Here is a 16,289-nt window from a genome sequence, read left to right as displayed (position 1 = left end):
CCCCTAGAGCTAGCTCGTGTTAAAAAATTTTGAATATGTATTTGTCTGTGACTGTATGTGTGTTGTATTTTGTGGTGTGTTAAGTATCTGTCAGAGCTTTCCTGTCTGTGTGCCTGCTTCTCTCCTAGGAAGGGAACATCAGTGGCAGTTCATTACATAGAGAGAGACCGTGGGCGTGTTGAGTTCAGCGGGGTCTGTTTACGACTTGGGCCCCTCCTTAACGAGGAGTGCAGCATCTTGCTAATTATGTTGCTGCGGCTAATGAGCCTTTCAGCTGATAGTGAGGAGTGCAATAAAACACTCCTTTTGTTTGGGCTTTTTACCTTTTTAATTGGGATAAATAAAAGAGCCTTGCACAATTCTCTGCTGCCATTCACATCCCAGGGTCAGGATGGCATCTGCATGTGTCGTCAGAACTTTTTCATGTGTGCTTTTTCATCCCTGTGAGTCAGTGTTTGGTTACCTGTGTGTGTGTGTGTGTGTGTGTGTGTGTGTGTGTGTGTGTGTGTGTGTGTGTGTGTGTGTGTGTGTGTGTGTGTGTGTGTGTGTGTTCTCTCTGGTTGGTGAGTCATCCTTCTGTTTTTCTTTGATGGTCTTCATCCGGAGTAACATAGTTGAAAATGGCTGCTCTCCACCACAGTGTGTCATTTTTGTTCACTTGGTTGTCATGAGAGCTTTGGATAAAGGGGTTCTGACACCTTTTTCCTTTCCTTCTTTTTTTTTCCTAAACCCAGAAACTGACAATTAAATGAGGTTTTGCACAAAGTACTTTATGTCCAGAGCTGATAGCTGACCAGGTGGTGGAGTCTGTCTTACTCTGTGACTGCAATGGATGATTAAAAATTATAGAGACAGTGCACGGGGTTCCATCATCATGAGGCAGATGTGGTCGTGTGTGTGTGTGTTTGCGTGCACGCATGTACTGTATGAGTTCCCTTTACGTGCTGAGATGCGCTCTGCGCCAGGTGTGTTATCGAAAAGAGGCACAGACACACCACTGGCATCTGAGCAAGCGTGGCTGATGGGGGGGGGGGGGGTCGAGAGAGAGAGAGAGAGAACGCCACACTACATTAAACACACTCTCATAGTGCTTGGCGGCAACCACATACTGGAAACCATAGGGGAGCACATTTTTATGGACGCATCTGCTCTCTGTCGTGCAATAGGTGGAAATGGGAGGAAGCGTTTAGCATGTGTGATTTTCCATGTTCTGGAATGGAGTTGAGGAGTTTAGAGCCAAGCAGAAATGTAATGGCGCACGTGCATATGCCAGTGCGCACTTCACACTTTTTTTGGAGCCATAAAGAGAGTTAGGCATCGTCCTGTTCCTGCTCGTATCTTCTAGAAAAAAAATCGCAGTTTTACTTTCAATATGATTAATGTTTTTTAATTGTTTTTTAAAGTGTTTCTTAAAAAATTCATAAAACAAAGATATCACACTTCATCAGCTTTGATTATTTTCTTTTATTTGGTAATTTATGCAGATCTGCTTGTGGCTTAATCATTAATGGCAGAATCTCACTGTTACATTCCAGAATCTTAAAAATCATCTATCAGGAATTAGAATCTGAATTAAACCCACTTTTAAAGATGATTAAAGTTTGAAATGGCAAGCTAACCCTTGGAATTTCCCTGTGGTATATCAGGAAAATAAAATTCTAACATTTCTTCTACCCTTTGGGGTACGGTATGGTATAGGATGATCTTTTTGTCACAATTTCATCTTCACACATTGTCCGCATGAAGATTATACTTTCAAATGCATTAACATAGCATTAACTTTTGAAGTGGACCTGTGTTGTTCAATATATTTATATGATATGAATTCTTTGACCTTTTGTCTGATATGTCAGCAGTAGCGATAACCTCTCGTGACTTTGTAAAACCACTGCACTGGAGTCAAGGTGAATAACACGCCTTCGGTTTTCTTAAGTAGCCTTTAATAAGCAAAACACATGCAGTCTGAGCTGAGATTAATAAGTAATACTGAGATATAAATGATGATGTCCGTATCACCCTGCCCCAGTTGTGTCAAACTCTGCATTTATGTATCATGTATGTATATTAAATTATAATGATATGATTATGAGCTCCACACTGGCTATATATCGTCCACAAGGACCGTGAGATAAGGGCTCGCTGAAATGGTGTGTAGTTCAGTGTGAAAGGTTAATGTCCATTCATGTGTGCCTCTGATAGCGTAGCTGGGGCTGATAAGTCACGAGAGGAGCAGGAATCCCCGTCTTCCCCATGTTTATTCTGTTTTTAACTTCCTGTATGTTACATGATCCTTTTGGTGCTTTTTCTTCTTGGATTTTCCTGGACATCGAATGTTAGCTGCTAGCAGTATCGTGCTATCTGTCCAGCTGCAGTGTCGCCGCTGATTGATTCATTTAATTTGAGTTAGATTGAGGAAAAAAGGGGGTAAAGGAGGGTGTGGGTTGAGCAAGAGATGGGGAATATAGAAAGAATAGGGGAGGGTATGGTTGCTCTGCTGGATAGCTCTGGAGATTGGCTCCATTTATCTTGGTCGAAGAGGATACACACAGACACACACACATACACACACACACCTCACCAACCAACCCCTATCGCTCACAGGCTAACATACAAGCACATATATACACATTCCATCCCCCATCCTGACGGCCGGTGTTGGTGAGCCACCTTCAACTTTAGAGAAATTGTGTGTGTGTACTTGTTTACAGCCAATAACAACACGCGAGTTACAGTACAACAATAACCACTAACTGTCTTGTCTTTGTGTGTGTGTTCGCATGCATGTTTTTGAGGTGATTTTTATGTGTTCTGGAGCAGACTGATTTGATTTATTCCGTGTTAGCTGCCAGGATACTTGTTGTATTGCAGATATGTTCGGCTTCCAATGGTCGGCTAATGATGTTGACCTTTTAATTTTCATACTCACACGTCTCTTTGTGAGAGGAGGGCGAGAGCAGGCACATGTTGCTTATGCATGCGCAACACATCTGCCTCCAGTAACTGTAATGACACTGACCTTTTTTATTTGTGATGATGCGTGTAGGCAGTGCGTATTTGTGGGCTGATCGCTTCCTGTTGATTGGATCCCACACACACAGACGCTCACTCTCACTTGCGTGCACACACACACACGCACACGCACACACACACATACATAATAGAGATTAGAGCAACTTCTCTTTATTAAGCAGACTCTCAGCACGCTGTTCCCATCAACAGCAATCACAACACAATACACCTGTTAGCTGCATCAGCCGTGCCTTGTGATTGGGACACAAGTGGTGAGGGGGAGGAAGGAGGAAAGAGGTTATAAGGCTAATTCGTATTCACATATGCACACAAATGTGCCAAAAAAAAAACAAACTGCATGCAGACATTACGAGAAGCAAAAAGCCATCAATAAACAAAACCCATTTGAACTCATATTCACAGCAAAATTTTTAAAAAAAAGGGAAATCGAAATGCTTTTTCCATTTAGTCCAAATGTTTTCCTCCAGTGCCCTACTACATTATCTGACATAAAATGGATTGTGCCTAAGTATCCAGTTGACAATTTTACAGCTGCCACAGATTATCAAGGAACGAGACACCGCAGTAAAGAACCCCACACTTAGTCAGAGCTATTTCAGCTGCACTTGAATTAAGTCCCTCAAATCTACTTTCCCTTGTCTAGTAAAAGACTCAACATCACTTGAACATCCCTGAATGTGCAGGTTTGCTCTGAGAAGTGTGAAGAAGAGGTCGAAGGAAGATCTGATGCATTTTTAGAGTTGTTGTTGTTGTTTTTTTTATTGCTCGATTTTTGGCTTCCTCTGCCTTTGTTTTCCTCCTCTATTTTCCTATCCTCATCCTGATTCTTTTTAATCCCTGTTTTACTTGACTAAAATCCGAGCGTTTAAGTCTTCGTCCAAGAAAACCATAAAAAAAACAATATTTTAATCTTGTAGTTAAAGAAAATTGTCCTAAATTTCTTTGTGATGAGCTTAATATTTTTCTGCACTTTTTGTTTTGTTTTGTTTTTTTAGGTCTGATTTAGTTTAAGTCTGTCTTTTGGCTAAAATGCATAATAGATTTTGTAAATTTTTGTCATATGAGTATTGCTAATTGTGACAATAAAAAATTCTGATATATTCTGTATTATAATAACTAAAACCATCAAATAAAAAAACAGAATACCCGAATCTGAAACTAATCTTTTTGGGCTTGTTTTAGTCAAAAAAAGTTTTCATTTCATATAAAATAATGTTAATATAGTAATTATGATTGCTAGTTTTACATTAAAGTCACACTACCTTGTTTTACTTGAAGTTTTTTGAAATACCATTTCAATTTATAGTGCCAATATGTTTTAGGAGGTGGAGTTTAGTAGGAAGTAGGAAAAATGGATCCATCATTCTCATACTACCTCTGAATGAAACCAGTATTTTAAATTTTGGGTGTTGAATGGTAGGAGGTAGGATGAACAACTTCATAGTCTCACCACTGTGGTAATGTTATGTCCCATTACACATTATTACTTCAGGCATATACCTTTTCTAAAAGGATACTTCCTTTTCTTACCTGTCAAACTGCCCACTTCGATTCAAATGATGAGTGATTTATGAACTTCCAGTCGATGAAGTTTTGTTTCAGTTCATTTACTACAGATTTGCTTGGTTACCTCCTCCAAGGAGATGATGTTTTCAGTGTTGTTTGAGCACTGGCCAAGGAAGTACCCATACATTTTTGAGCCCAAAAAAAGTAGTGAAAAATTGCCCCCCCCCCCCTTTTTTTTGTTTTTGCTTTGGGTTTGGGTGAGGTTGCCTTGGCAGAAGTATACTTTCTCCAAATGACCTCTTGTTCAAAGTTTTTATTTTTTAATTCCACAGATGTAGATCTCTCATGAAAATTAAAAGAACAAATCTTGCCTTGAAATAACAATAACAATATCCAACAACGTGTCTATTTTGATAAGCTTTTTTTTCACTGGAACATAAGTCTGTGTCGTGTGCCCCCCCCCCCCCCCCCTCCCCTGAACTGACTTGAATCAAGTTCAGCTGTTAGTGTTTTTCCTCTTCTGCTACCTTCTTCACTGCTTAAGGTCTAACAATTCTTACCACCCACCTTCTCCCGGTTATCTCACGCAAAACACATGTCCTCCTGGGGCTTGCACCCAGCTGCTCCGGGCCACCAACCTGGCACAGAGCAAGAAATGCTCTCTTCTCTCAAATGTGACATACATATACACACACGTATGTATTTATATATGTATGTATGTATATATGTGTGTATGTATATACATATATATGTACATATATACATATACACACATATATGTACATACATACATATATACACATAAATACATACACATTCTATATCTATATATAAAGATATATAGAGATATAGAATGTGTATGTATTTATGTGTGTATATGTATGTGTATGTATTTATGTGTGAATATGTATACATACATATACACACATAAATACATACACATTCTATATCTATATATATCTATATCCCTATATCTATATATAGATATGTAATATATATAGATAGATAGATAGATAGATAGATAGATAGATAGATAGATAGATATAATGTGTATGTATGTATATACTGTATGTGTGTATGAATATATGTGTATGTATATATGTATATACATATATGTACATACATACATATACACATATATGTACATACATACATATACACACATAAATACATACACATTCTATATCTATATATATCCCTATATATAGAAATATCTATACTGTATATAGATGTAGATATAGAATGTGTATGTATATATGTATATACATACACATATATGCACACACATATATACATACATACATACATATACACACATATTTCTATATACATATATATGTGTGTGTATATATGTGTGTGTGTATATATATGTATGTATGTATGTATACATATATGTATGTATGTATGTATGTATACATATATGTATGTATGTATGTATGTATGTATACATATATGTATGTATGTATGTATGTATACATATATGTATGTATGTATGTATGTATACATATATATATGTATGTGTGTGTGTGTATGTATATATGCGTGTATGTATGTATGTATGTATGTATGTATGTATGTGGGGGGGGGGGGGTTAAAATGTTACCCTTACCACAACCATGCCCTCTGGTTTTGAGGAAAAGAATATTTTGGCTGTAAGCACTTGATAAAACTAGTTAAATTTAAATTTTTATAGCATGTTAGCATTTTGAATAAGTGTGTGTGTGTGTGTGTGTGTGTGTGTCCTACTCTATCTCCATGTGCGCTTCATTTTGCACGACTTTGTTTGCACACCCAAACCACTGATGGGATCTTGATAAATAATTCAAACTAATTGATAACAATATTGTATAATTAATTATATTAAATTTGTAAGGATTCCTTCTCACTTCCATTAGTGGGCAATGATACAATGATGAAATGGATTTTTGCGCTACTTTGAGGTATGAAATTGCAAAGTCTGATATCTAGGAGTAGTTCATGCAAGGACCCTCGATTTCAACTTGCATTTGTGTGTGGGTGTGACTGGGGTGTGTGTGTATGTTAATATGGAAGCCCATCTGTAGTCAGCCAAGTGTGATATTGCTCCTCATCTCTCAATTAGAACACTTACAAACACTGCACTCAGGTTTACATCCAAGGTGATGATGATGGTGGGGATGAAACCCTTTTTTTCTTTCTTTTTTTTAATTTAAGTCAATCACGTCCTCCCAGACGATTTGCACTTACATTTATTTCATAATAATGTATTTATCATATCACAGCGCAAACATGCTTTTTAATTCATTCCCTGACAGAAGGATGTGATCTATCTTTTCATGGTTTCACTGTTAAACATCCTTAAGGCCTAAATGGATCACTGAATGATCCCCAAGCGCTTCAGATTTAATCCAAAATGGATGGTGATAATGAAAATGGGTCCAGCTGATGGTTATGTTTTACTCCTCTCCGTCCATCAGCGAGATTGTGCTCATATAAGAAGAACTGAGGTGCATGCGTGTTCGTGTGCACATGTTTCGTGTTAGTATAAAGTCTTGAAAACTTTTCAAATTTTAACTGTTGAGTTTAGAATCTGATGGATATGATTTGAAAGAAGTTTTATGTTTGCTGATCTATGCAAGGGATACAAGACTGATCATCATCAAGTCAAGGAGGTGGATAACCGATCTCTTTCCCTTCATTTCCAAAGATTACAGCATTAAAAACAGTATTTAGCTGTATTTTTTGGGAGGTAGATATAACAAATATTTGTGTATTTAAATAAAGAAGTGGTTTAAATGAAATTAAAGTGTTGTGGTTTCCAAATTAAGTTTTAATATGCACAGCACTAATGTACACCAAAAATCTGGGGATGTTTGAAATGAAACCATCCCACCATCATGCTGTCAGTCTCTAGAGTCTTTGAATATTTGGTTAAGTACCTTGAAAGTGCTTGGATTATAAACTGCCCAAACTCTGCTGTGTGTGTGTGTGTGTGTGTGTGTGTGTGTGTGTGTGTGTGTGTGTGTGTGTGTGTGTGTGTGTGTGTGTGTGTGTGTGTGCGTGTGCGTGCGTGTGTGTGTGTGTCTGTCTCTGTGTGTCAGCAGGTAAATCTGTGTGGGATAATAATTAAGAGAGAAGCTGCTTCATCTAAATTTTAGATGATAGCTGTGGGCTTGCTGAAAGAATTCCCATGAGGCTTGAGGGCAGGTTTATTTTTTTCTTTGGGGGGGGGGTGTATTTAAACTTTTTTTGCTGTCTCTTCTATAGTGACATTATACACACTTGAGAAGACAAAAGCCTAGTTGTCTGAGCTTAAACAAACTTGAACACACACCCACACAGATACGCAAACAAAGAAGCATGTGTTGTGATCGGGGAAGTGTGTGTGAGCCATCCGGTGTGTGTCAGGAGTCTTCCGAGTGTGACTGGACTCTGACTTTGATGAATGATCTGTCAAGGCGATGTCCCACTCATGCCCAGTTCTCTTTTACCCAGGAGAGGGACAAGCTGCTTTATCGTGTGTGTGGGTGTGTGGGTGTTTGCTTGTGTGTGCAGAGGTTATCTTTGCATGGGTGTGTGTGCTGCTGAATATGTTATTATTGTGGCATCCCTTGGTCACACACATGCGAATGGCGTGGCAGAAGCATTACACAAGTCAGCAGTTTGGGGTCAGACTGTGAGTGAAATGGAAGAGGTTAAAGACTCTGACCCCCACACAACCTTGAGGGCCCACCCCACTATTCTAACGGGGGAAATCCATGATCCGTTTCCCTCAAGCAGCACCTCCTCCACTGCAACGCCGAAACCTTTAAAGCTAACGGCTGTTCACACACAGCATGTTCGTGACAGCTCTCAAATGAGCTTTAGTCAAATGCACTTGCCTCTCTTTGTCTACCCCAGGATGACACTTAACATTTCACTAAAAGGAAAAGGAGTTAAGCTATCACGTCCCCACACTCTTACTGTATTAATTCCTCTCCCTGTTTTTGCTTTTTTACTCACTCGTCAAAGGAAATAACCACTTTTAGCACCAGCTCCGTCTGGGTGGTTTCTGTAGTGGTGACCGAGCATTAACAGCCTTTTCCACTGAGACGCTAGTCTGAGTGCTAGCTCTGCCGTATTGCTGTCATTAAAGCGCTACGGCAATGGCTGTCATTTCACTCTTTAACGACAGCAGTCTATCCCGGCGAATTCACAGATCCATTTGCGAAACTCAAATCCTGATGTTCCTTGTTAACTATGCTTTCACGTTAGTAATGATGTGTAAATGTAGAGGCAAAGTGCAACTGAGCTCGGTTTCAGGGGCTAATGTGATACGTTGAAGTCGAATTACCGGAGAAATATGGGTGTTTTTCACAAGATAGCAGAGTGTGTTGACCTTTAAGAGTGAAACATTAGAGAGAGGGACAGACAGATGCGGAGAAGCCTCCACAGTGCATGACGTCTCCAATGTAATGGTCAAGTAAGATGGAGTAGATGTTGCACAGCACTCCCTGTACCACTCTCCCTCTCTCCATCTCACTCTCTCTCTCTCTCTCTCTTAGCCCACCCTTTCTCAATCTGTCTCTTGATTACTTTTTAATGATTTCTGCTGTCTGAGACGAATGGCTGTGTTAAATGAGCAGAATTAGACAAGGGAGCTGAGCGCAAGAGCATTTGTTAGAGCAGAAGTAATGGATCGGGGATCCATTGTTTACACTTCTCCATTCGCTCGCTTGGCCTAGCGTCAACCTCTCTGCGTCTTCAAAGCAGACGTAGCAAGAACGCCAGACCACTGCTTAAATTCTGACCACTCACAATGGCACATTACCCCTATTTTTATCCACCAGGAAGGTCATAAGTTTGGTCATTGCATCTTTACATTACATCATTAGATCTATATTTGTCCCGTATCACGTATAAGCTATCAGTAGAGGTTTTGTGATAAAGTACATGCTGCAAATTCAAAAAAGAAATTCAACAAATGGAAGAGACTTTCTTTTTATATTTCATGTTGTATTCTTAGCAAATGAAAGGCATTTACTCAGATTTGATTATTCATTTCCTTTTATCCGCAACATCCTTTGCAGAGTGTGTTAGTTTCCTGATCTGTTTTTTTGTCAGTATGACAGAAGAAAACCCCCCTTTTTTTTAGGAACGTGTCTGTTGTTTTGTCCTGGCTGGTTGGAGTTCGGCCTTGGCAGTCAGGGCCATGTCGAAGAACGTAAAGCATCGTCAGAGGCTAAAAATACTGCAGTAAAGCACAGATTTGTACTACGCAAAGAAAAAGGATAGAACATGACATTAAATAGATGTTTCATTTGATACATATATCCTCATTACCGCACAGCTCGACCTTTCAGGCGGATTAGTTTGAAACTTGGTGGAGGTGGAGAAACACGGCAGTCGAGAAAGTTTAGGAAAATGTTTTACTCATTCGATCTTTCCTGCATATGTGAGTCTCAACAGAATTCTAAAGAAAGCAGAATGTGTCAGTCCATGGCTACTTTCAACATCAAAAAAAGATCGGACAGGGCAAGTGCATTGCTGTATTCACTAGCCATAGGTGATATGTAACATGCTCTGAGCAGACAGGCAGTGCTTATTGTTGAGCTGCAGGGAAAAGGCCATTTGCCTAAATGAGGCTTTTTTTGTTTTTTTTTCTGTACATTTGTGTCTCTGGAAATGTTTGTGGAAAACAGTCCTTCATATTTCCAATATATTCAGACATGATGATTTCAGTTACAGATTTGCATACAATACAGAAGGGAGGCTACTGGCCTTGGCAGAGGTCTGTGCTCTCAGACTGTGGTTGTTGAAGTTGGCCTATTACATTTCTACTGTAAATATTGCTTTTCTTCGAGCGTATTGCACAAATCAGACAAAATTAGCTTTTCATATTTTCACAATTGATGCAGAATGGCATCCTTAAATGGATTTTTTTTGCGAATGGAGTAAAATTATCAAGGTCGACTCTGGCAAAATATCCTAAAACTGCCTAAAACTTTGTGCATTGTCACTTCTCTCTCTTAAAACTCAGCAGAGGAAGTTTCACTCTGCTCAATTGTTACAGCTTTAATGGTGCTGATCTGGAAAACCTGGTCCCTGGTATGTGTGAGTGTGTGTGTGTGTGTGTTTGTGGGGGGGGGGGGGGTCTGTTATGACACAAAAAGAAGTGGCTTCATATTATCATTTTACTTTGACCATATTCATAGATGTTGTTGCTACCTTTTTTTCTGTTGTTGCATTAAATAAAGTTGTTTTTATTACACTTCACCAGCCAACCCTACAGCTTCTGACAGCTCGCTACCCTACAGGTTCTGTGTACTTCCTCCTACCTGTCGGGGTCAGGGGGTGCGGGCATGGACGGGAAAGGGTTCTCCCTTGGCAGAGACAGGGCCTTGCTTAGCGCTCCATGGGTACGGGCCCTGCTATGGATCATTACTCCTCCAACTGGAGTGTTTGTGTGTGAGTGAGCAAAGAGGAAACTGAAACAGAGACAGACCTATTAATATTAATATCATTCTGTCACATCAGGGATCCTTCCATGTTTCTGATGATCAATTACAGTCACTGCTGCCCCCTACAGTCTTTTCTACTACCTTGAAGCCAGCCACTGACCCTAAATGTGTTTAAACTATTTAAATGAATACCAAAATAATAGAGGGGGTACTTACCAGATTCAGGCCTTTTGTTCGCATCGTTTTATACTAGATTTGTACAAATTTTTGAGTTTCATTTCACTCCTTATCAGTTTAACTCAAAATCAAGTGTGAAAAGGGGAATAATGAGAGTAAAATGATACTAGAAATCACATGTTTAGCCCTTTAAGTGTGTTTTATGGTGGATGCAACAAGAGTATGACCATGCTAATAGCAAGATAGGACTATGATTGGAGATGTGGGGTAGATTGGTTAAGTGCTGGGAGCAAGAAACTGGAACACAGTGAGTTGTAATCTCATTTAACAGCTTCTAAATTGCCCAAAGGTGTGTGTTTTGGAAAGTTTACACTGTCTGTGTGAGTGTGTCTTTGGATATGAAGCTGCTCTGCTCTTCCAGGGCCAGCTATTAGTCACGCAGGAGTGGCTAATCTGTAATGGCTGCTGTCACAGCCCTGCCGCGGCTCCTGGTGATGGCTGTGCTGTAGCACAATCCACACACTCACTTTCAGTCTGAGAACACATACATGCACACACACACACATACACACACGCACTACACAGAAGTTCACACGCTCTCTTTTGACTCACCTACACACAGAGAACCATCCATTCCACCAATACAGTGTTACAACTCCTGACAAGCTCTCCAGGACCAGGCATGAGTCCAGCTGCAAGTGACAGATAGACGGTGAAGCTAAACCCATCCTGTGATGTGAAAGGAGACTGGATTGACCTGACATCACATCTAGACCACACCCCTCACTTTTTTTCCCCCACTGCACACTTTCCCTTTGTTTCTTTTCCACCTAAAGTTGAAAACATTCCTGTCTAATCTAAAACAACCACACATTTATTGTTCTCTTTGTACCTGCAGAGCACAGTAGTTGTGGAGAAATCCATCCAGGACCTAATGAGCCTAATGCAGGACCTAAGTGCCTACTCCAACCAGTTCCTCGAAATGGTCTGCGACAAGTTGAAAGAGTACAAGGAAATCTGCAACACAGCCTACAGGTAAAAGAACAGAGAAACCTGCTCTCGGCGGTAAGAGCTGAACTTCAGTTGCATTCTAAATTATTATTTCTTTGCTGGAGGATTACAGCTGATGTCATAGTCATGGTCTTTTAGTCTTTTGCTTCTTTTGTTGCCTTATTCCTTTTTAGAGAGCTAGTACACTCTTTAAAAAGCATGCATCACTGGTTCTCTTTGGCTTTTGGAGGACAAACTATTGAGTTTTTTTTTTTTATGGAAGCTTTCCTGTTATGAGTTTTAAAGTTGTTTGTCTATAAACACAAGCACCAACCCACAGGGATATGAACATTCATAATAGTAGGATTCTGTCTCTCATGGACATCACAGGTTCCAAGTGTGACCCTCCATACTTCTCCTGGGTTATACCCACCTTCTGGTTCACATAGTGTCAAGCACCTGATACAATGACCCACCAGTAGTGCCTGACAGAAGCAGATTGCTCATTTTGTTTGCATCTCTTGCACTTTAGATGACCTTTTTGAGTGCTCTAGTACTCATTAACCATATCCGATTGCATCCTTTATGATTCTGAGGTGCTGATGAAAGTTTGACGTGGTCCTTGCAGTTTCAGCAAGCACTGCATCACACACAATGTACAAACTTTGTATGATTCACAACCGGAAGCAGCTTCCACCTAATGTTACCCCCTTGTCCACTGGACTGGTAGGCTAACATCACCTCTGCTCTCTAGATTATCTACAAAGGACTCTCAGCAGTGTCAAGTGTAGAAAGAATGTGGAGTCTGTCTTGAGTTTTGTTCTTAGTGTGTTTAACTGCTCTCGGTGCTGTGAAAGCCCATCCATCTACACTCCCATGGGACCATGTAACACCTGGCCAGGTAAAGGGAGCCTAGAGAATATGGAGGGAAAAGAAGGGGAGGGGTGGACAAGTAAGGAGATGCAGGAAAGAACTGACAGACCGCTGCGAGTCCATCTGGACCCTGTCACAGGTCAACCTCAGTCTCATTGGGGCTAGCCCAATGAGACAAGCCCAACACAGGCTGCCAAAGTGTGTCTGCACTTATTATTTTTGTGTGCATGTACACATGAGTGGGTCTCTCTCAGTCTCAACCCCCTGTGTGTGGATGTGAAGACCCGCGGAGCTCCAGGTTTCCTGAACACGGTATTAGAGTGATATTAATTGCAGAACATAGCAGCTTCCCCACCCCAGACATGCAAACAAAGCAAAGACAAGCTGGCACTCTGCCCATATTCATCCTCACCACCACCACAGAGCTGCTTTATGTCAGTTCAGATGCTCACAAACCCCATGTTCAAGTTGCCTACAATTAGTTCTTCTGACTGAATTATTAGAATATTTAGTTTTCTGCCTCGTCTACTTGTGTAGCGATAAACTTTCAGTCTTATTTGCCTTTGTTGTTTACTGAAGTTCATTTGAAGTGTTTTTTTTTTTAAAGAGTAAAAGTGCATAAAAGGAGACGGAAACCCCATTTTCACTTCAAATGTGCGCAGTATCCGTCTCATCCTTGTTAAAGCAATATCTTAGGAAGGCCTCTAAGGGAATGACTTCAAATTGGCCACAGGTATCCACTCGGTGTCGAGGATGAACCGAAGAGGTTTTTGGCGCTCAGACTTTCAATGTTACAGGCTGACAACAGTGGTGTTATGTTTCTATTTATAAGTCTGTCATATCACATCTTTCACTCGTGTGACTGACCTGCTTTTACTGCCGTCATGTTCCATCTCTGGACAACGTGCAACACGACCAATAACTAGCTGGTTGTCACTAAACTCAAATGACGGTAATTCCTCAAGACCCTTCTCTGTGTTTTGCGGGTTGATGACCAAGAATCCTCCTCCTCTCCTCCATTAAAGCTAAACGTACATTGCCTGTACCTCTGTCTTCAGATGAAAATGTGTATTGCATCAATGAAGTTATTCGTCGGTTTGAATCTCTGTGCCTTCAGGGGAATCGTGCAGTGTGAGGAAAAGCTGACCATCAGTGCCTCCTGGTCTAAAGATGAGGACATCAGTCGTTTGCTCCAGTCACTCCCTAACTGGGCCAACATGGCCCAACCTCGACAGACCCGACAGAAAAGAGAGGATGAAGAGGACTTCACTCGGTAAACGCACCAGTCCATGCTGAATACAGTCATAATCCAGATCCACAATCATACTACAAAAGGCATACATATGTTCATGTGTCTATGCATGTGCGGCAGAAGTAAACATGCATAATCACACTTGGTCAACCACGCAAAGAATCCCTCCCTCTTGTCTTTGCTTCTTTATTCACAATTTCTTGAACCCTTTCTTGTTGACTAAGATGCACCCATAAAAGAAGTCATGATTGCTCTTTTAAATACCGTCGATCGGAAGGAAGTGAGTAAACGGGGAAAATAGGATAAGGAGGGCAGACGGCGACTGGGAAAAGGGGGGTGTGGGTTGTCAGTCTTATCGAAATTGCCTTTGAATGTGCGCACTCTTCAGAGAACACTGGTGCTCATCAGAGCGGAATAGTAAAGTAAATAAATAAATTGGTTATATGGCCAAAGCAAGTCAATCTGTTGTGTGCTTTTCTCAGACACACATGCAGACCAATGAGCGCACACACTTACACACGCACACACACACACACACACACACACCGCGAGAGCTCTGAGATTGCAAGAGGGAGACCATAAGGCTGTTTGATTTGAGAGCCGTAGATGTTTTCATCACTATGAAAAGGGGATTAGCTTCTGCACGGCTGGCAACCCAGTGCTTTAATAAAGCCTCATTAATAAGCTGCACATGCCTATATGTGTGAGCTAGATAGTTTGTGTGTCTGGAGGTTTTTTTGTTGTTGTTTTTTTTCTCCCTCCCCATCTGTTGTTCAAAGTATCTTGATCCGGTGACTCTGGAGAGCTGTCCACATGCCGTGTACTCGCAACGCTGTGGTGCTGAGTTAGTTATCCAACTTCCTCACTCCGTCCTCACAGTCGGTTATCCATCTAAAAACATGAGTGCTTCTAAATATAATGGGAAAAAAATGGTTTGATCTAAGTGCCTTTGTTTCCTTCCCAGTAAATTCCTGCTGTTTGCCTTGTATTTTTGAAATGTCCGTCATTTGTTTTTATTTCTTACAAGCTGTTCAGGCACAAGTTTGGCCCTTAGTCTAGAGTTGCCCACTAAATATTCCCTGCACCCTGCCCAACTTTCTTGACTTCCTCTCCTCCTGTGTCTTGATTTATTTGTTAACTTTGTAATTAGTTTTCTATCCAGCTATCTTCCCTAGTCCCTCTTTTGCTATTTATATTGTCTGACATTGATTTCTTGGAGACTTGCCCAACCTGAACCTTAACCACTGATCCAAAAATCAGCATTTTAACAAATAGGGTTTGTACCTGGTTACCTGGTCTCGAGTCATATCCACAAAGATACATGCACACATTGACACACATACAAACAGAATAGGTGTTAATAAAAATGAATCTTATGGCATTGTATCACATCATATCATATCATTTCATATCTTATTGTATCGTATCGTATTTTATCATATCGTATCTTATTGTATCATTTTGTATCCTGTTTTAGCCCCGTATCGTCGCCCCTTAACTTCATACCCAAGGTACCTGAAAAAAACTCCAGCTCAATCCTGAACTCCCAAACAAAAATTTAAACTCTTCTTTCATGCACAAATATGAACGCACCTACAATTAATCCCATTCAATATTCCATAATATTTCGAATATTGGCTTCTATGACAGGATGTCAAATATTTTGTGTCCAACCAGCCAACCAATAACCGGAAATTTCCTCTGGTTGATATTTTTGACTGCTTATGGGCTCTCTCATAATCATTAGAAATACATTGTGAATCTTTTTAATCATATTGATGCTAGACACTGACGTTCAGTCTTTGCATATGTTTTATAGCACACTGACATTTCTTTTTAACATTCAGGGTGGCTTTCGCCAAGGAGTCAGAAGTGCTAACTGGAAACCTTGGGGACAAGTTAATCCCTCAGAATGAGATCCTCCGTGACGTCAGTGACCTCAAGGCTCTTGCCAACCTTCACGAGAGCATGGAGTGGCTTGCGGGTCGCCTCAAGACATTCTTCGCCAACCTGCCTCATGCCTCAAGTGAGTCTGAAGCTGG

General features: G+C 40.5%; 1 protein-coding gene across 1 annotated transcript in view; it reads left to right on the top strand.

Annotated features, from left to right (window-relative positions):
* Positions 1 to 16,289, top strand: part of exoc4 (exocyst complex component 4) — a 119,358-nt gene that overhangs the window by 76,022 nt on the left and 27,047 nt on the right. The window contains exons 15-17 of the mRNA XM_086202069.1: positions 12,031 to 12,167; positions 14,113 to 14,268; positions 16,095 to 16,273. Coding sequence (XP_086058195.1) covers positions 12,031 to 12,167; positions 14,113 to 14,268; positions 16,095 to 16,273 — 472 coding nt within the window. The remainder of the gene's footprint in view (positions 1 to 12,030; positions 12,168 to 14,112; positions 14,269 to 16,094; positions 16,274 to 16,289) is intronic.

The sequence above is a fragment of the Aulostomus chinensis genome, chromosome 4 (assembly GCF_037954235.1).
Source record: "Aulostomus chinensis isolate RoL2024-O1b breed Wild chromosome 4, RoL_Achi_v1.0, whole genome shotgun sequence".
NCBI lineage: Eukaryota > Metazoa > Chordata > Actinopteri > Syngnathiformes > Aulostomidae > Aulostomus > Aulostomus chinensis.
The sequence above is the reverse complement of the archived record's forward strand: the minus strand, read 5'-3'. Positions and strand labels throughout refer to the sequence as shown.